This window comes from Rhinatrema bivittatum, chromosome 8 (assembly GCF_901001135.1).
Source record: "Rhinatrema bivittatum chromosome 8, aRhiBiv1.1, whole genome shotgun sequence".
NCBI classification, from domain to species: Eukaryota; Metazoa; Chordata; class Amphibia; order Gymnophiona; family Rhinatrematidae; genus Rhinatrema; species Rhinatrema bivittatum.
In genome coordinates this window covers 183,091,824-183,112,577 of record NC_042622.1, presented here as the reverse complement: position 1 = coordinate 183,112,577, position 20,754 = coordinate 183,091,824, and the positions used below count along the sequence as shown (strand labels likewise).

The 20,754-nt window shown below is 42.3% G+C and overlaps 1 protein-coding gene across 1 annotated transcript in view; it reads right to left on the bottom strand.

Annotated features, from left to right (window-relative positions):
- WSB1 (WD repeat and SOCS box containing 1) overlaps positions 1–18,988 on the bottom strand; it is a 30,677-nt gene extending 11,689 nt beyond the window's left edge. The window contains exons 1-3 of the mRNA XM_029611956.1: positions 18,886–18,988; positions 18,594–18,768; positions 7,918–8,086 (exon numbers count right to left, since the gene is read on the bottom strand). Coding sequence (XP_029467816.1) covers positions 7,918–8,086; positions 18,594–18,633 — 209 coding nt within the window. The 5' untranslated portion in view covers positions 18,634–18,768; positions 18,886–18,988. The remainder of the gene's footprint in view (positions 1–7,917; positions 8,087–18,593; positions 18,769–18,885) is intronic.
- Positions 18,989–20,754: the final 1,766 nt, after the last annotated feature.

Genomic DNA, 20,754 nt, shown 5'->3' with positions numbered 1-20,754 from the left:
AGACTACCTGAGCCCTAGTGGAATGAGCTTTAACCCGAGAAGGTAATGGCTTTCCTGTCTCCACATAGGCTATGGTAACCCACAAAGCTGGTTCGCCCTGGTTCCTTCCACCATGAAGAACAAGCAGTTCTGAAACTTCCAGATACTGCACCAAAAATCTGTTGACATTCAAATGGAAGAGACTGTTCCTTTCCTTTCCTTCTCAGATACAATGAAATAGATGGAATAATGCCCCGTATTTTCCTGGAGCACAGGTACTAGGATTATAGCCATCATTCTGAGGAACTTTAAAAAAAAAAAAAAAAAAAAAAAAAAAAAAAGAGTAGCCTCCACTAGCTGCTTCTTGTCCTGGGAGTGGCAAGGAGACATCATGAATATCGTTCTCCAATGACCTCCAGTACCCATTTGTCTGAAGTGAGTGATCGACGCACTGCTGGTAGACTAAGGACAGTCAACCCCCTTATCTCCTCATTCTGAGGGTCAGCAAAATTTCATTGGTGGGGGGGGGGGGGGGGGAAATCAGGATGAACCTGAACCCAAGCTTGCATCTCTTTGGCTGTTGACTACGAAAGGACTGAACTCCCAAAGGGCCGAGACTTCTGAAATGTTGAGTTTCTGTAGGGGCGAAAGCATTGAGAACCCCTGGATAGACCCCTCATAGGCAAGGGGCGCTGTAACTGCTCTCATCTTCTGGTAGCTAGGGAACTAGAGATTCGCCCCATTTACTGGCCAGCTTTTCCCCAATTTGCTTCCAAAAAGGAGTGATCCTTTAAAGGGCATCTTTGTAAGATCTGCCTCGGAGATTGCATCTGCTAACCAATTATGCAGCCATAGCTGTCTTCTGGCTGCCTCCACTGAGGCCACTCCTCTGGCTAGGATCCAAGCCCATACAAGCTAAAAAGAGGTGACTAGTTCCATAACTGCTTTGGAAGTCAGAGTCATCCACCTCCTGAGAGAGGAGCAGGCACGAACGAGCTACCAGGGCACAACAAGAAGCAATCTAAGGTCATTGCTACTGTGTCAAAGGCTGGTTTAAGGATGGACGCCATCTGTTTGTTGTGCACATCCTTTAAGGCCGCTTCTCCCTCCACTGGGATAGTTGTTCACTTAGAGACGGCACCGACCAGCGCATCCACTTTAGGGAAATGCAAGTGTTCTCTCACTGCCGGATCCAGTGGGTATAGAGCTTCTAACTCTCATCCTGGATGGCTTCCAGTACTGGAAATTAGCAAGAGGCTTTCTATGGGAAAAATCAGAATGGGATTCTTCTTTGGTTCCGTCAGTCTCTGCCCCAGGTACTCCCAGCATCTTCAGGGTCTGGGAAACTAGGGCCGGCAATTCATCTCTATGGAAAAACCTTAACATGGTCCGATATGGTTCTAAGGCAGGGGGAATTTCCCCCCATCTTCCAAGGATCCGAATTCTCTTCGTCCTTGCCAGGGATACCCTTGGTGAGGCAGGGCATGCCTCTAGGTCTGCCGATAGGACTGGAAGGGCTTACCAGCTGAGGTTCCATCCTGACAGGGGCAGATGAGGTAGCAGACTGCACCTGTAAGATGGTTTGAAGGCCCTGGAAAAATTCCATCCAAGAGAAGGCAGCTGGATCCTTGCCTAGCCCAGGAGGTACTGGGATAGGCGCCGCTGAATTTCCCTCTCCCATGGATGACCCAGTCACGGGGGTACTCAGATCCGGGGTACTTCCAGTTAAGACTGTGGCTGACCCATCCACTGAATGGAAGGAGCTGGGCTTAGCAAAGTCTGAGGATGCCAGTTTTCCCTAGGCTTCCTCATAGTGCTGATAGAAGTTGGAAACCAGGTCAGACTGTGAAGGCCTAATATGACAAGCAGCGCAGAGACAAAAGGTGCTTATGTTTCTTGGCTGCCACAGCCAATGGCAGCAGTAACTGTGCGTGCTATCGGCTTGTGTTTAAGATTTTATGCGCACAGATTTTGGGTGCCTAGGTGGGACGTGGCGAGGCACACGCACAGCCTGTGCGCCCGGCTTTACCTGTATTCTGTGCTTAGTAGGTTGTGCGCACATGTACATGTGAGGCATTATGAGTGTAGCATGTGCACAGAGCTGACGCACTGCGCATACCAATGGTCTATGGAGAGCAATACAGTATGTACAAAGATGCATGCAAGATAGCACTGCCGCGGCCTACCACGTGGTGTGTCAACCTATCCTAAAGCGAGTTCTAGCACACTAGGGCCAGTGCTCAACCCGTTTGAGAGCCTACTTCCCTTTGTCCCAACAGGATCAGGAACAACAATCGGTACAGCGCTTACTGAAAACCCCTCCAACATCTCTGAATCTGGAGGCAACTTTATTTTATTTTTTTTAAACATACCTGGGCTCTGTGTACCAGTTGAGTACAGAAACGGTCTCTGGCTGTGGGGGAGGGGGGGGGGGGGGGAAGAGGGCTTTTCCCCGTCACCACCACGCTCGGCTTCCTGCACCTGCTGCCGTTCAGCATGCTGGGAACCGGCTACAGAATCAAGGCACACCTGAGGGATCTCTGAAAATCGCCTCAGGATTTCTCAACTGGAGGAGGGACCTTTAGCTATCACCGCAGTAGAGCAGGGTTCAATTTTTTTCTCCAATTTAAAATGTAGAATTTCTCTGTCCAAAAAAGTACAGCAATCTCCATAGAAAGAGTTACACCCACCATCTGCTGGAGATGGAGAAATACTGAAGGGCTGAGGACAATACAGATGCAGAATAAAATGGAAAATGTCATAATGCCTCTATATCGCTCCATGGTGAGACCGCACCTTGAATACTGTGTACAATTCTGGTTGCCGCATCTCAAAAAAAGATATAATTGCGATGGAGAAGGTACAGAGAAGGGCTACCAAAATGATAAGGGGAATGGAACAGCTCCTCTATGAGGAAAGACTAAAGAGGTTAGGACTTTTCAGCTTGGAGAAGAGACGACTGAGGGGGGATATGATAGAGGTGTTTAAAATCATGAGAGGTCTAGAACGGGTAGATGTGAATCTGTTATTTACTCTTTCGGATAATAGAAAGACTAGGGGGCACTCCATGAAGTTAGCATGGGGCACATTTAAAACTAATCGGAGAAAGTTCTTTTTTACTCAACGCACAATTAAACTCTGGAATTTGTTGCCAGAGGATGTGGTTAGTGCAGTTAGTATAGCTGTGTTTAAAAAGGATTGGATAAGTTCTTGGAGGAGAAGTCCATTACCTGCTATTAAGTTCACTTAGAGAATAGCCACTGCCATTAGCAATGGTTACATGGAATAGACTTAGTTTTTGGGTACTTACCAGGTTCTTATGGCCTGGATTGGCCACTGTTGGAAACAGGATGCTGGGCTTGATGGACCCTTGGTCTGACCCAGTATGGCATTTTCTTATGTTGGGCAATGTCAGTTTTGAAATCTGACTGTTTCCATCTGCTGGCAGGGGAGCATAACCCACGGGTCCTGAGTCCATCTGGCTACACGCTAGGAAATAAGGAGATTAGTGCGTCCAAAACGCACGGCCAAACGCATAAGACGATAGCGCTCAGCATATATGACACTATTAGCTGTTATCCCCCCCCCCCAAAAAAAAATAAAATTAGGTGCCCATTGCATACTTTCTAATGTGGCAAATTTAACTCCAGTCTCGGAGGTGGCGTTAAGTTAATCCATGAGTCAAGGGCTCAGGAGAAGTTTAAAAAAAAAGTCCTCTCTAGTCCCTCCTACTTAGTATCACTGAAATACTTAAATCTGCTTGTGGTGTTTAAGAATAGTGGTATAATACAATGGCTTGATGGGGAAAAAAAAAGATTTCTGAAAGCACAATACACATGCACCATAGACACTTCAGGCCGATTTCACCCCTTGCCATTGTGTGTGTATACTGGACAAAAGTGACTTGAAGCACGATAAAATGGATGCTCATATTAAGTGCCCATTGCAATTGTGGGCACCCAATGTATGAGTGCAAGAGACAATTCTTCCCTAGTGCATCCTTTTTACCGCAGAAGCTCATTTAAATATCGAATCGGACACCCAGGAGACGTGGCTGTGCACACATTAGGAGAATGGGCGCTCAGTACTAGGGCTTGTTTTAGCCTGCATCTTATTGCATCAGCCCCTGAAAGAGGTAAATAGTGGATTACCTCAAGAATCTGTCCTGTGACCTGTATTGTTTAACTTAACGACTTAGAAAAGGGAGCACTGAGTGAGGTGAGCAAATTTGCAGATGACAAACATTCAAAACAGTTAACACAAGCAGATTGTGAGGAACTGCAGGACCTTGGTAGATTCCAAGAATTGGAAGTTTAAATAGACAAAATTTGACAATGATATGTGCAAAGAGATGTACATAGGGGAAAATAAGCATAATGTAATATAGTTAGGATGAGCTCCATATTAGCAGGAAAGGATATTGGCATCACTGTGGACAAATATGTTGACATCCTCAACATAATGCAAGGTGGTGGTTAAAAAAAAAAACAAAAAATGAATGACTGGAATTATTTGAAGAGCAATGGAGGGGGGGGGGGGAAGATTGTCTTATCAGACACGGAGGTGGTCATCTGGGGTCCTGTGCTCAACAGGACTTAAGCGGTGTGCCGAAGCCACGCACCAAAGGGGTGCGCCCCTTCTGATGATTTTCTCCCTTTGTCGGTATGGGGGGGGGGGGGAAAGAAAGGGGAAGTTTTTTTCCAACTCCCCAAGCAACTCTACCCATTACTGGACCTTTAGACCATCATTTTACAAGAACAGTTCTCCTAGGGAGAACAGTGAAGTGGAAGAAACTGGAATTTCAGGTGAGTATGGGTGGTAGGACTCCTCCCCCTGCACCTCATTTGGAGTCACCTGGGACCTCTTCCAATGTAGGTTTAATGGGCTTGGTGACCCAACTTGTATCAACTTCTACAAGCACTCCAATTGCTCAGGGTCATGGATTTGGCTATCCTGACTAATGCTCATCAGCATCTGGAAAATTAAAAGGTTGGATTAATGGTCCCGATTTCTAAACCAGTTATTCAGACTTTAGAGAATAAGTTATTTACCAGGTAATCTGGAAGAACCAGAGAATGTAATTTTAAGAGAATTTGGAGAGTAGTCTCACGGATGGAGGCTGCTTTATCCCAACCTGTCTCTCAATTATGTGATTATTCTATAAAAGCCTCAAATAAGCTTTTGGACTTGGAACACAGAGTAGCTGTCGATAGAGGGGCAAATGGCAATCATTAACCAGACCACTAATATACAATCTGTTTTTGCATCAAATATCAAAAAGATAGCTTATTTCTACATAATAGAATTGAGCAACTTGATAATGTTATGAGATAAAAACTTAAGATTTATGAATTTTCCGAAAAGCTGGTCATCTATAGAGTTGCTTAGGAAATATACATGTGAAGTTTTACAAATTGCTCATGATAAAGAAATTAAGTTATTACCTTCCAGAATTTGAGTGTATACAGGGCCCTGAGGGGGGAGCTTTGATAATTTAGTTTCAAATGATAGGCTTGATGTATCAGAGTTTCCCCAGGACATATCTAAAAGAACTACCTTGGTTAGTTTTGTAACATATGGATAAGGATTTAATTTTTAAACAATATTTTCAAATTTAAATCCATAGAATTTTGTGGTAAAAGGTTTTTGTTTATCCAGATGGCTCCCATGAAGCACAGCTTCATAGAAAATTCTCTCTCATAAGTAGCGTAAGATTTTTCCTTAAATTTCCTTTTAAGTGCTTAGTAACTTACCAAGGGAAATCGTATGTGTTCCTTGATCCAGCTCATTTGGAGACTTTTGAATAACAAATCTCCAGTGGTTACCAGGGATCAAGATACTTAGCAGGGTATGGTAATCACTGTATAGTTTACAGCTGCAATTGTCAATGTCTTATTTGCCTTTTTATTACTTATTTCATCCCCCCAAAAAGTGGGTTAGAATTCTGTTTATGATAATGGTAAATCCTATTAAGATTTATACCTGTTATATTTCTTTTTAATGTTCAGAATAAACCTTTTGTTGTTTATTAATGTACATGATAACTAATCAAAGATATTATATATAAAAAAAAAGCAATGGAGAACAAACCTGAGACTATCATAATGCCTCTATAAATCTATTGATGCGACCACACCTCGAGTACTGTGACATTCTGGTTGTCCCATCTCAAAAAGGCGATAATGGAATTACAAAGGGTACACAGAAGGGCAACAAAACAGATAACGGCTCCCTTTAAGAAGAGAAGCTAAATTGGTTCAAGCTCTTCAGTTTAAAGAGGCGACAGAAGGCATTAAAAGGTTTATAAAAAACTGAGTAGGGTAGAATAGGTAGAGGCTATGGTTATTTACTCTTTCAGTTAGAAGGACCAAGGACACTAGGAAAATTACAGGTAACTGATCTGAAACAAAAATCAGAGAACTCTGGGAATAGGAAAACACCTATAGTACCCGAATGTAATCTGCTTTGAAGTGTGAAAAGCGGAATATAAAAATCTAAATATTAAAAAACTAGTTGTTGTGCACCCATACACGTGTATTGGCACACAAGTGGAAATAAAATTCCAGCTTAAGTTTTGCACGCACAATTTAAAAATATGTCTATCGCATGTAAGTACGTCTCTAATTTTAAGAGTTTACTCTAGCAAACCTACTTTGTGTATCTTCCATAGGACTTTGCCTGGTTTAAATGCACATATGTAAGCGGATTTTAACATATGCTCGCATGGGGGACATTCAGTTTCTCCAGTCCTCTCTGGTTCTTCAGTTGACCCAGACCATTCATCCTGTCATGTAAGCCCTAAAATGCGAGATCTGCAGACTTGTTCCTCATCAGGAGCAGCAGTAAAATTACATAGCTAACAAGCTGATGTGTGCTGCGGCCTCCGGCTTTAAAATATGGAGTTGCATGCGTAACTGTTGGCCCCACCCACATGTACATAAAGCGTGGCTTTTAAAATCCATGTTGCGCATGTGTGGGCATTTTAGAGCAAGTAAAGCTTTTAAAATAGATCCCTAAATGCACAATTAGGCTGTGGAATTTGTTTTTCAGAGGATGTTGTCAAGGAAGCTAGCATAACAGTTTAAAAAGCTCAGACAAGGTCCTGGAAGAAAAGTCCGTTAATTATTAGCCAGGTAGACTTGGAGTAGCCGGCTAAGAATCAGGGATGCTAATCTCCAGGACATTAACCAAGTCACTTTACCCTCTCCATTGCCTCATGTACAAACTTAGGGCCTGATTTACTAAGGCTCGTCTTCCATTGTGTCTATGGGAAAAATGCTTAGTAAATGCCCCCCCTAAGATATTAAGCCCTCTGGGGATAGGGAAATACCTACAGCACTTGAATTTAACTTGCCTTGAGCTACCAATGAAAAGGTGCAAGCTAGATCTAAAACAAAACAAGACTTGGGGAAAGCTAGTGCTTCTTCCTGGGAGCAGGCAACAAGAAAGATTGATCTGTCAATATTTTGTTACTATCTGAACTGGCCACTATCAGAGAGAACACTGGGCTCGAATGACCCTTAGTCTAACCCAGCATGGCTCTTATATTATGTTCCTAAGCCTTCACCTACCCTTCCAGAAACAAGATGTGATCACAGTCATTTTACTTCTGTGCTATTCATATTGGGAAATTTCACTTTCAGAAAAACATAGTAGATCCAAGAACCAGTCTGCCTCACCCAGTCAATTCAATTAAGTTTAAGCCACTGTTAAGCCATGTCTTTGATGCTGCACTGGTATCATTTTCTAATCAATTTATACACCACCTATTAGAACAGATTTTAAACTAAAAATATCAAAGGAGTGACAAATTCAGTGCTCAAAGGAGATCACCTGTCTTGTAAAACATCTGCCATTGTTAGCACACAAATTAAGACTTTAGAAGAAAGACTAAGAAGATAAAAGATCAACTTTTCAAAGAAAATATAAGATGCTTACAAGTTATTAAGACACTGCGACCAGGGTACCAGCTTTACTATGCGATGTCCTTGTGACCAAGCAAAGAAAGATCCATCTGGAGCAAAAGCAACAGTCCAGTTTTCCCGTCCATATTTCTGGTCAAATGGAGCGGCCCGGTTTGTAAGCTCTCCAATGCTCCGGGAGGTTGCTGAAATAGAACAAAGTCAAATAAGGCAATTAAGGAAGGTCCTGAAAATAGTTACATTACAAAACAAGTTGTGAAAATATTCAAGATTTGTTTCACTTGGCTCCCTGTGCAGTGGCAACTGAAATAAAAACTGTTTTGCCCATACAATAACTCCCCCCCCCCCAAATCCATTAACAGAGTAAAATAAACTTAATATTCCGAGCACAGGGAGTTAAAATTAATCTCATTCATATATGAATGCAATATTTACCCTAATGGCAAATATTAAATGGTTATCCTGTTAACTTTTTTCCCCTTAAAGTTCAATACTTTCCTCATCAGGGCAGAATCCACTTCTGTAGCAATAAAATCTTTAACAAAAAAAAAAAAAAAGAATCCACTTCTGTAAAGGCTACAGCACTAGAAGCGTTGAGACTAACCAGAACTATACCCCATTCTTTAATCCTCCCCCACCTCTCTCATTATGGCCATAACTTCCTCCAGAACTGTCCCCTTTCACCCCCTCCTCACCCTGCAATCTGGCCACCAGGTATTAGCAATGCAACAACCAGGGGTCCTTTACAATGAGGTTGAGAACATTGCTTCTGCCCTCTGAAACAGAAGCCAGTCCCTCTGCAAGAGCAGCTCAAAGTTTAGATCACATACATGAAATTGTTTTATAATTGAACAGAGCTAGCAATCCCAGGAGCCAACTCACCTGGGCTCTTAAGGGTTTGGCACCCTGCTGCATAAAATTGCAAAAAGCAAAACAAAAATCTAAATAAAAAAAAAATAAGATAAATGCCACAATCAACAAGGCTGATATTAATGATCATCTTCAGCCACTTACTCTGTCTCGGTGGGAATTTTTAGATTTCTTGAGAGGTAATCAGGCTGTTTCCTTAAGTGATTAAATCACTCAAATTAGGCAAGGCCCAGGGTCTAGATGGGTTCACTAGTATGTATTATTGCAAACTGTCCCACATTCTCACTGATCCCTTGGTGAATCTGTTCAACTCTCTCAGGGAACAAGACTCACTTCCCTGCCCACTAATATAGCGGGCACCTCATTGATAGCTAAACCTTAGAGGGATCCAACAGTGTGTGGGTCGCTGGAGTATTGGCTTTATGCTTCAATACTTTTCTTCCAACCCTCGTCCATACCGACCAAGTGGGCTTTGTCCCGCAACATATGGCTGTGGACAACATCCACATGATTATCAATCTTTTATGGGGGGGTTGAACAGGAGTGTAACCCCACTGTTCTCTTGTCCATTGATGCAGAGGTGTTTGATTTAGTTCATTGGCCATTTCTATTTAAAACCTTGCATTGCATGAACTTTGGACCCTTTTCTTCAATGGATAGGGAAACTGAGTCCCCTAGAGCCAAAGTTAATATAAATGGGGGTTATGGATCTGGTTGATATTTGCAGAGGAACCCGCCAAGGCTGCCCCCTCTCTTATTTGCACTGTTTTTGGAGCCCTTTGCCATACGAGTGTGACGCTCTACTCAGATCCAGGGAGTATTACTGGGTGATCGACAATACAAGCTTTCGTTATTCGCGGATGATGTTCTGCAAACTCTCACAGATCCGCGTAACTCACTTGCTGGGGTTGAGTCTGAATTTGTGCGGTTTAGTGGAGTATCTGGTTTTAAAGTAAACTTAGATAAATCCGAGCTTCTCAATGTTACAAGCAACATCTAATGCTGGCAAGTTATCAAGCAACGATTCTCCTTTAAGTGGGCAAAAACCTCCCTCAAATATTTATTTATTTATTTAACATTTTTCTATACCGACCTTCATGGTTAAATACCATATCAGGACGGTTTACATCGAACAGGGGTAAAATAACTAGATAAAGGAAGAAAAAACAAAGTTACATTACAACGAGGACTGTGAACTTGGAAGCTTAGGAAGCTAGAAGAGAAATATAAAGTTAAGTTAAAGGGAGAGAAACAAATTCCGGACTAGAGGTAGTCCAGACTAGAGATAGTCCACATGTTAGAGTCGGTATCCATGCTGTCAAGGTATTCAGAGGAGGGGAGGATCCATTAATCATGGGTAGATAACGCCTAATGTGTATCCCAGGGTTCTGGGAAGGCTTGGCGGAACAGCCACGTTTTGAGTTTTTTCTTAAAAGTTAGCAGGCAAGGTTCCAGCCTAAGTTCTGCAGGGAGGTTGTTCCAGATGGCTGGGCCTGCTGTCGAAAATGCTCGGTCCCTGGATGCGATGAGTCGTGTGGCTTTGGTTGGAGGGGCTTGTAGCGTTCCTTTGGATATTTCTCTCATTGGCCTGTTAGAAGTATGGAGTTTTAATGGAATTTCAAGGTCGAGATAAAGGAGATTATAGATGAATTTGTGTATTAATGTTAAAGATTTGTGAAGGACTCTGTAATTGACTGGTAACCAGTGTAGATTTCGGAGGATGGGTGTAATATGATCATTCCGGTTGGTGCTTGTCAGGATTCTAGCTGCAGCATTCTGTATCATCTGGAGAGGCCTGATGGATGAGTTGGGTAATCCTGTGAAGAGCGCGCTGCAGTAGTCTATTTTGGCAAAAATCAATGATTGAAGAACTGTCCTAAAGTCGTGGAAATATAAAAGGGGTTTGAGTCTTTTTAATACCTGTAGTCTGAAGAAGCAATCTTTGGTTATAGTGTTAATCATACTCTTTAGGTTAAGACGGTTATCAAGTATAACCCCAAGGTCTCTAACTTGAGTATGAGAGAGGGCGTGGTTATGTTGGGCCTGTGACTGATAGTTATCTTGGAAGGCGGAAATGAGGAGGAGTTCGGTCTTTTTAGCATTGAGGACCAAATTTAAACTGTTGAGGAGATTAGTGATAGAATGTAGGCAGTTGTTCCAGATCGAGAGTGATTTGGTGATGGATTCCGTTATGGGGATCAGGATCTGCACATCATCCGCGTAAATGTAGTGAATAAGGTTGAGGCTTGTTAATAGTTGGCATAGGGGGAGGAGGTAGATATTAAAAAGGGTGGGGGACAGGGAGGATCCTTGAGGTACTCCAAGTGATGAATTTGTTGGTGGTGATTCTTTATTAATTATTCTGACCTTGAAACTTCTATCGCTAAGGAAAGACTTGAACCAGTTGTAGACTTGTCCTGAGATGCCTATGTCTAATAGACGATTCAGGAGGATGGCGTGGTTGACGGTATCGAACGCCGCTGATATGTCTAAAAGGATTAGAAGAAAAGAATGTCCTTTGTCTAGTCCCATAATAATATGGTCAGTTAGGGAGATGAGCAAGGTTTCTGTGCTGCGTGATTTGCGGAAACCATATTGTGAAGGATATAAAATATTGTAATCTTCTAAATATTCTGATAGCTGGGTGTTAACCACCTTTTCTGTGAGTTTGGCTAAGAATGGAAGATTCGATATAGGGCGGAAATTAGCTAGTTCACTAGGGTCTAAGTTGTGTTTCTTAAGTAGGGGTTTGAGAGAGGCGTTTTTTAGGATGTTTGGGTACAGTCCTTGGGTTAAGCAGCAGTTTATGATGTTGGCCAGTGGTCCGGATATAGTGTTTGGTATGAGTAGAAGTAGCTTGGTTGGTAGGTTGTCTGTGGGATGGCTGGATGGTTTCTGCTTCTTGAGAATGGATTCGATCTCTTTAGATGAAGTTAATTCGAAGTTTTCTAATTTGGCTTCCTTAAGCATATGGGTATTGGTAAATGAAACGAGGGTGTTGGTATTGGGTGGGAGGAGGGAGATCGTGTTTGATATCTTCTGCTGAAAGAATATGGCTAGCTCATTTGCCTTGGATTGAGCTTGTTTGTCTGGGATCGGTGGTGGTAGTGACTTTGTAATTTGAGACACATATGAGAAGAGAGCCTTCGCATCATATTGGAAGTCATGGATTTTATTTGCGTAAAAAACTTTTTTAGCTTTTAAAATTGATGACCTGTAATAATGTAAGGTTCCTCTGTATGATGAAAGCGTGGAGGGGGAAGGGGCTTTACGCCATTTGTTTTCTTTGTGACGTAGTTCTTGTTTTAACTGTTTGAGTTCCTGGGTGAACCAAGGTTGATTTCCTTTTTTTGTGGGGTTAATTCTTTTCGAGATAGATGGGCAGAGCTTATTTGCTACATCTTCTGTGATCTTGTGCCAGGAGAGCACTGCTGTGTTGGGGTTGGATAGATCTATATTTTTGAGATCCTTAGTGAGCTGTTCATTGAGTGTCTCGGAAGCACATGATTTCCTAAAGTGAATGGAGGAGAGGTGTTGGGTGTTGGGTGTCTGTTTATTTGAAGTGAGGGTGGTTGTTATCAGATAGTGGTCTGACCAGGGGATGGGGGTACAAGCCGGATCCTTGGTGATGGAGAAATTAGAGTTGATAAAGATAAGGTCCAATGTATGTCCTGCTTTATGTGTGGGTCCGTTGACGATCTGGGTGAATCCCATTGCATTGAGGGCGGTGATTAAGGCTTCGCAATTGGGCGTATGGTGAGAGGCTTCAAAGTGTATGTTAAAGTCTCCCAAGATTATGGTAGGAGAGTCAGTATTGATATGTTTAACAATGGATTCAATAAGGGGGGAGGCGTCTGCTTCCAATACTCCTGGAGGGGCATAAACTAGTAAGACTTGCAGATGATTAGATTTGAATAAACCTAATTCTAGTTTGGATTCTGTCTTGATTGTATGAGATGTTAGTCTAAGTTCTTTCTTGGAGGCTAGTAATAGGCCGCCCCCTCGTTTTTTTTTGTCTGTGTATAGAGAAAAAATCGTATTTGTGGGTAGGTAATTGGTTGATTAGCGCTATATCCGAGTTTTTTAGCCAGGTTTCTGTAATGGCGCAGACATCAGGGTTACAGTCTAAGAGATAGTCGTTGAGGATATGAGTTTTTTTTGTCAGAGATTGAGAATTAAATAGGGTCACTGAGAGAAGTGTTAGACCTAGGAGCTGAGTCAGGGGAGTGATCAAGATAGGGATGAGAGATTTGGGAGTTCTTGCTGTAGGGGATTGAGCTGGGAGCATGTTGAAGAGGTGGCGGTGATATCTGATGGGAATATGTTGGGTCATCATATTTGTGTTACTCTGGACTTATTGTGAGAGCAGAGATGAGCCTTGGTTAAGGGTCCTGGGTGGTTGTTGTTATTTCCAGGCCTCACTTTCCGATGAGTTAATTGATTCAAGAGGGATTGTTTGAGTCGCGGGGGAGTGGAGTCGGAAAGATGGTTGCTCAGGGGCAGCACGAAGGGGCCCACAGAAGGGCAACCACTTTTTCGCACCCCTTTGACGAGCAGCGTCCGTGCTCAGGTTTGTTTAAATGATCCTTTCCCTCGCTGATTGGTTGCTTGAACTGGTAAGCGGGTCTATTGTGCCGCTGCCTGTGGGATTGGGGCTAAGGCCTGCCGGGAGGAAGGGATGAAACCTTGAGGCCTTACCCCGACAGGTCTGGGCGCCGATCGCGCAGGCCTCCCCTCCTTGATGCACGAACAGTAGTAAACGCGGCAGTGTCAGCGGTTTGAGCAGGAGTGGAGATATCCTTCGGTTTTCTGTGGAAATGGCGAGGGGCTTCCTTGGGGCTGTACGAAGGGGCGCGACAAAGGGGCAGGCCCCTTTGTCGCGCTCCTTCGGCGCGAGACGCCGGATGGAGCAGATTTTTTAAACTTCCCTCTGCTGCTGTCTGATTGGCCGGATCTGGCTGGTGGGCGGGTCTTAGCGCCGTGGGTTCGCTGCTCTGTCCGCACGGTCGGCGATCGGGCCCGCCGGGGGGAAGGGAATTTAGCAGGCCTAATATTTGGAAGTTTACCTGGGCGCTCATACTTGAGTTATTTCATCTTAATTATTCCCCTGTCCTTTCTGCTATCCATAAAGACCTGGAAAAATGGCAGAGAAGCACTCTCGTGGTTAGGCCGTATCGCCATAGTTAAGATGAATGTCTTACTGCGGTTTTTATATTTGTTTTCCACCTTACCCATTTTTATCTCTAATGCTCTACTTCGCCACTGGCAAAAGAAAAAACATTTTTTACTTCATCTGGCGGTGATGCCCACAGAGTGGCTCGTAGTGTTTTTTCACCCCAAAATCAGAGGTGGGCTCTGTGTCCCTAATCTTTTATGGTACTATGCAGCTGCACAACAGAGAGCCCTTCTAGACTTGAATAGAACCCTCTCTGTTAAACAGTGGGCTCTGAGCAAGGGCTCTTGGGCATCATGCCTTTAACTTGCCTTACCCTGGCAGCCACGATCGACATGGGAGACCAACACGATGTATGCCTTTCGCTCTTCACACCACTTTGTGTGTCTGGGAACAGTGGAAAACCCAACTCGTTGGGGACTCCCATTACTTTTACCTTTCCTGCTGGTGTTCAGTCTATGCTGTATTATTCCTGGAAGCGGTCGGGGATACTCACTATTGGCCACTTATTTAGGCTGGGTAGCTTGATAGATATAAATTCCTTATGGGAATTCCTTTTTCAGGATAGGGTAGACTTTTTGGCCTTTGCTCAGATGAGACACTTTATATGCTCCTTATAGCGCACCAGTAGCCCGAGGGGCGGAAAGTCCCTGTTTGAAAATTTTTGCACCCAAGCTGACTCCACCCAGCACATAATCTTGAAAATTTATATGCTCCTTCATTATATGGTCTCAGCACCTCTCATATCAAACACTGAGAGGCCGACCTGAGCTGATCCTTGAACCCTGGCGACCAGAATTTATTTTTTTTGCTAAATATTAGCAAATGTTTCAGCACATTACAAGAAAACAGTTTAAAATTACTTTTAATCGATAGCATTTAGACCTGGTGAAACTGCATAAATTATACCCCTCCCAATCGGACCTCTGTTGGTGAAATTGCAGCTCGAAGGGGACATTTTTCACACATGGTGGCAATGCCCTATTATCCCTTTCTGGGATGAATTAACTAGTTGGCTGAATTCTGCTTTGAACTTAAATATCACACTGGATGCTGGACAGGCGCTCATACATTTGCCAATACCCGGTCTAAATAAATTCCAATTTCGCTTTTATTTACAAGTATTTATTGCAGCCCGTAGCGTAACTGCCATATGCTGGAAACAAACTGGAAAACCCCCTTTCCAAAAGGTTTGATAAACTTCGTGTTCATTGTCGCTTAGCTTCTCTTACAGCTGCCCGAAGCAATCTGATGGCATCATTTCATGCAGTTTGGAAACCATTTCTTAAACTAACTAATCAGGCTGAGATAATATCTTAACGGAGCTATACCCCCCTCTTGCAATTTGCACTTTTATCTCGCCTCAAAGTACACCCAGAGTAGCTGTCTATATCTATCACTCATTCACCCAGAGTGATGCTTTAATGTCTGTATCTGGAGAGTCACTAACCTGTACATGCTAGAGGAAATGCTTCCTATGTGTGTTTAATCAAATGATTCCTGTTATTTTGTGAACTCCTGGGGGGGGGGGGGGGGGGGGGCAGCATGAAATGTTCTATTTACTTCTCATGTTTGTCACAGTTCTTATTTTGGACAGCATAGGATTTGTTAACATTGCTGCCTGTAATGCTCGTTAAAATAAAAATAAAAGCAAAACAAGAATAAAATAAGCAAAATAGCAACAGCAAAAGGAGAAAAAAAAAAAGTAAAGACTTTCCCTGGCTCCTAAATTTTTTTTTTTTTTAATAGGGTTTAAGTTTTCTGAATATAATGTCACCCCTGTGTAGGAGGGTTTTTTTGGGGAATTAGTTTCTCCCAGCTCAACTGAAATTGGCTCCTACTGGGTGTACAGGCCCCTGTGCCTTACAAGGACTTTTTCCATTTTGTTAGCCCTCTCTTTCCTGTTAGTCCCAGCCATTGCACCAACAATTTTCAGAAAGTGCAGAAATGTGCACCTTGAGCATGGCTAGTGGGTGGTGTTGCCGCATGATGGATTTTTGTACTACACTGTAGTATGTGCAAGCAACTGCTCTAAAGTATTATTTGGTGTGGTATGGTTTTGTACTGTTTATGACCCAGAAGGCAAAACACTGCCACCTCACCCACTTGGTTTGGTAGATATTTTTGATAAATGTTTAGTGTTTATAGACAGTAGTATCAAGTTAAGGAAAATTAATTTGAGGAGTGATTTTTAGATTTCATCTCTTTTAAACTAGTAATATGTACATAAGAAAGGCCATGCAGGGTCAAATGAAGGTCCCTCAAGCCCAGCATCCTACTCCCCAGTCTGAGTCACAAGTACCCAGCAGATCTCAAGACTCAGATTTTATTAATTTATAATTTTTATACATTGTTGTTCCAGTACCAGACTTGACCAGAATCGTGTACACTCACTCTGAAGGATAGCAATAGCTTTCTCTAGTCTACCTGGCTAATAACATATTATGGGTTTTTCCTCCAGGAACTTGACCAAACCTCTTTTAAACCCCACTATGCTATGCTAGTTGTTTTGATCACATCCTCTGGCAAAAGATGCCACAGCTTGATGGTGCACAGAGTGTAAAAGTACTTTCTATGCTTTGTTTTATTATTTGAAGGGGTAAATAGCTCTCTTATTTACTTATGCCACCCCATTCATAATTTTTATAAAGTCTTCTATCATGTAGCCTCTCAGCCACCTCTTTTCCAAGCTAAAGAGCCCTTCCTTGTGTAGCCTCATAGGGGAGCCAGTCCATCCTCTTATTTTTGTCACCCTCCTCTGCACCTTTTCTTGTTTGTTTTTTTTTTAATTAGAAGACCAAACCTGCACACAATTCTCAAGGTGTGGTTGCACCATGGCTCAATACAGAGGCAACAATATTCTCCCTTTTATTTTCCATTCCTTTTTTCAAGTTATCCCTAACATTAAGTGGCTTTTTTTTTTTTACCACTGTTGCTGCACACAGAGCTGAGGATTTCAATATATTTTCCAGAAGGATGCAGAAATCTTTTCCTGGATGGTGACTCCTAATACAATACCTAGCAGAGTACAGTAGCAAGTTTTAATCAATATTAGTGTTCCACATGGAGAAGACATCTTCCAATTCTAATTACTTTCCTCTCAGCTGCCTATGCTTTTAAAGTAAAGTATACATGCTGTCTAGAAGAGGAAGGAGCCAGAGTCTCCAGCCTGGTTAAAGAATCCTCCTGGTGTGATTAAGTAACAAATTATACATTTCTGCTAGAAAACTGTGCTTCTTAAAGACCGATGGCTCACTTCTACTGAAGGAGTGAGAGGTTTGTCTGTGGATTTAATTTTTGTTTTAATCTAGTATTCAGTCAGGAAAGCTCTAGCACTCCCTTTTTTGTGGACAGTGAGAACATTGTTCTTTAAATAGTTAATATCCAAGTAAAACCTTAAATTACAAGACTATAAAACAGCATACTTCAAGCACTGTGCCAACATGAACTAATTGGCACTGAGACTAAATTATAAGTAAGCAATTCAAATTCTAACCCAACCTCCAAATTAATACCTCCAAAGAACATTAACCCACATGAAATATTAGAACACGTTATTACAGAGCATGACATGCTCACTATTTATTTTATTCATTTAAAGTATATACCCCACTGAGGGCAAAACCCTTTTACTGGGGCGCATAGCAATACTTTACATGTTTTGGTAAATTTTGCTTGAATCTGCAACACAATAATATCACACTTCAAAAGACTCACTTGATCAAACAGAAAGATTCATTTCCAGCCACCTAGGCTGGAGCGCTATCATATTTCCTAAAAATAATTGTACACAATACCCTACTATAGACTGCCACCAGCTTTTGAGAATATTATGGACTACCACCTGCCACCACCCCTTGAGCAGACAGAACCAGATAGGAGGAGGTGGGGGGAGAGGTAGGATAGGATGGGTAAGGACAGTGGGAGGGAATACAGGCAACCTAAGCATGACGATTCCATCTGTGTACATGAGGAATGCAATGCATGCAATGGCAGCCCCATCCCATGGAAAAGCAAAAATTAAAAGAAATTCTGGTGGAGGCAAAGAAACCCCCCCCCCCCAAAACAAAATGTACATAAAATAAAGGAGAACAAACTTTAAAATGATAAACTAGAATCATTTAACAGTTTTCCTTCTACTGAACCCCCTCCCCAAAAAAGGGGGCTCCTTTCAGTTACCCCCAGTAAGACAGACAAACACTGGTTTTTGTTTTTTTTAAATCATCTATTCATGAAATCTATTGGAGACCATTATTCAACGATCATGTTACAGGGACCATAAGTTAAAGGAAAAATTTGGTTGATCCAATTTTTTGGTAGCTCCAGTTTAAGGTTTATACTACTAAAATTAAGAACTGAAAAAAGTAACAATACAGATCACTTAAGAGTTACTACAGCAGAAAAAAAATGAAATGAATGAAAAACGTTACCGTAATTCGGATGGGGGAGCTATTTAGGTTAACCAGCAGCATCCAATATCGCTTTACTATATAATGCGCCTTGGGTTGACTGTAGGAAAGGAGATATATACACACGCACACTGACACAAAATAAATAAGTGCTATACAAAGAGGAAGAGCTTCAAGATTATAAAACGAAGTCACTTAGCCCAACTTTATACAGTAAAGCAGGCGCTCGACTATACTCACCTATATCATTCTCGTTTACAGTTGGGGGAAAGCTTGCCATCTAAGTAAAACACCAAAGGCTTGAGAAACGAAAGGCAGAATAAAAAAAAAAAAATTGTTTATTGTCGGAACTGGATAAAATGAATTTCTTCACAATTTCCTTCCTTCCCGCAGTCCGCACCAAGGCCTCGAACACCTACAACAAAAGAAACCCCCTAAAATATGAATACATGAAAAATAAAAAAAATCCCCCCCCCAGCCCTCGCCTCTACAACCAAAAAGGAGAAATCTGAAAAACAAATGAATTAATTACGTTCAAAAACACAAAAGAGACAGAAGGGCGAGCCGCTAGCCCCAGCCTCTTCCCCTTCGTCCTCGCCCGGCGCCGGCTGCTGAAAGACTGAGACCAAGATGGCCAACTCGGGGCAGGAAGTAGAGAGGGACGGGCGGCGATTGCGTCACCCGGCCGCGCCCCCGCCGTCGCCATGGAGATGCCGAGAGGCGGGAGGAGGAGGAGGAGGTCCTGGCCTGGTCGCCGTTCGCCGACTCCAGCGGGAATGACCTCCGGCTCCGGGGAGGCAGCGACGTAAAGGAGCAACGTAAAGAGCCGCCGCCGCCACCCCGTCAGCTTGTTGTACCATAATCGGGGGGCAGGTAGAGCAGGAGGCGAGAGAGTAGTAAAAAAGAAGGGGAGTGGGTGGATATAAATAATGATAAGCATATGGGATTTTTAGGCGCGCTTTCAGAGCCTTTTCCATAAGATTATACCGTATGTACCTTCTTATTAGATCCATAAACAAAAGGCTCAGAGGTCATCAGAGGGGTGGGTCCATACACAACAAATATACCTAGCAGGTTTCTTAGGAACTTGCGAACATACTGGGGAAGGGGAGCCTATCCGCCTAAGTAGTGACTTTTACGTGGATATTCAGCTGCATAGCCGTGCTGCTGAATACTTCATGTAACTTATAACCCATGTAACTTCACTCAATAAGTTATATCCCATGTAACTTATCCTAAATTACATACTTGAATATTAGTGAATATTTGACCCAAATTGTAAACCCTCTGGGCATAGGGAAATACCTCCAGTACCTGAATGTAATCTGCTTTGAAGTCCTGAAAGGCAGACTATAAATCAAACAAATAAATATAGTCAAGCAGGATAAACATTTTTCAGGAGACAAACTGCACTGTGAAATAGAAATTCTAAGGATAAAAGGGAAGCGCATAGGAGTGGGGATATATTACTGCCCATCTGGCCAGGATGAGGAAACAGATTGCAAAATGCTAACAAAGATTAGACTGGCTAGTAAAATGGACAACACAATAATAATGGCAGACTTCAGTTATCCAAGTATTGAGTGGGAAAATTTCAAATCAGAACATACAAGGGTGGGAAAGTTATTTGATGCCATCAATGACTGCTTCATGCAGCACTTGGTCTTAGAAGCAATGAGAGGTTACATCTAGTTCTCAAGGGATACTCGGGACCTATTGCAAAAGATAAAGATGGTGGATTTGCTTGGCAACAGTGATCATAATGTAATAAAATTTAACATAATCACTGGAGTGCAAAAACTAAGGAAAACTACTGCTGTAGCACTTAACTATAAAAAGGGAAATTATGATAAAATGAAGAAATTTGTTAGAAAAAAAACTGAAAGGAGCTATCTACACAGTTAAAAACTTTTAGGAAGCATGGACAATGTTTACAATTACCGTCCTTGAGGCCCGGACAAAATCTGTTCTATGCATTAAAAAAGGAAAACTAAATGGCTGTCCAAATGGTTTAATAGTGATGTCAAAAATACAATTAAAGCTAGAAGGGCATCATGCAAAAAATGGAAAACAGACCTAAATGAGGAAAATAGGGAAGAGCATAAGCATTAGAAAGTTAGATGTAAAAAAGTAATTAAGCAGGCTCAGAGAAAAGTTGCATGTTATGGAAGCAGTGCATGCAAATTTTAGTTAGATGTAAAAAAAAGTAATCAAGCAGGCTCAGAGAAATGTTGCATGTTATGGAGGCAGTGCATGCAAATTTTCTCTCATGCATATTCATTGGGAATATCCTGAAAACCTGTCTGGCTGGGGGGTTCCCAGGACAGGGTTGGGAACCACTGTTTTAAATCAAGGTATATACACAAACTAAAAGAAACTACCTACCTTTCCTAGTCTTTTT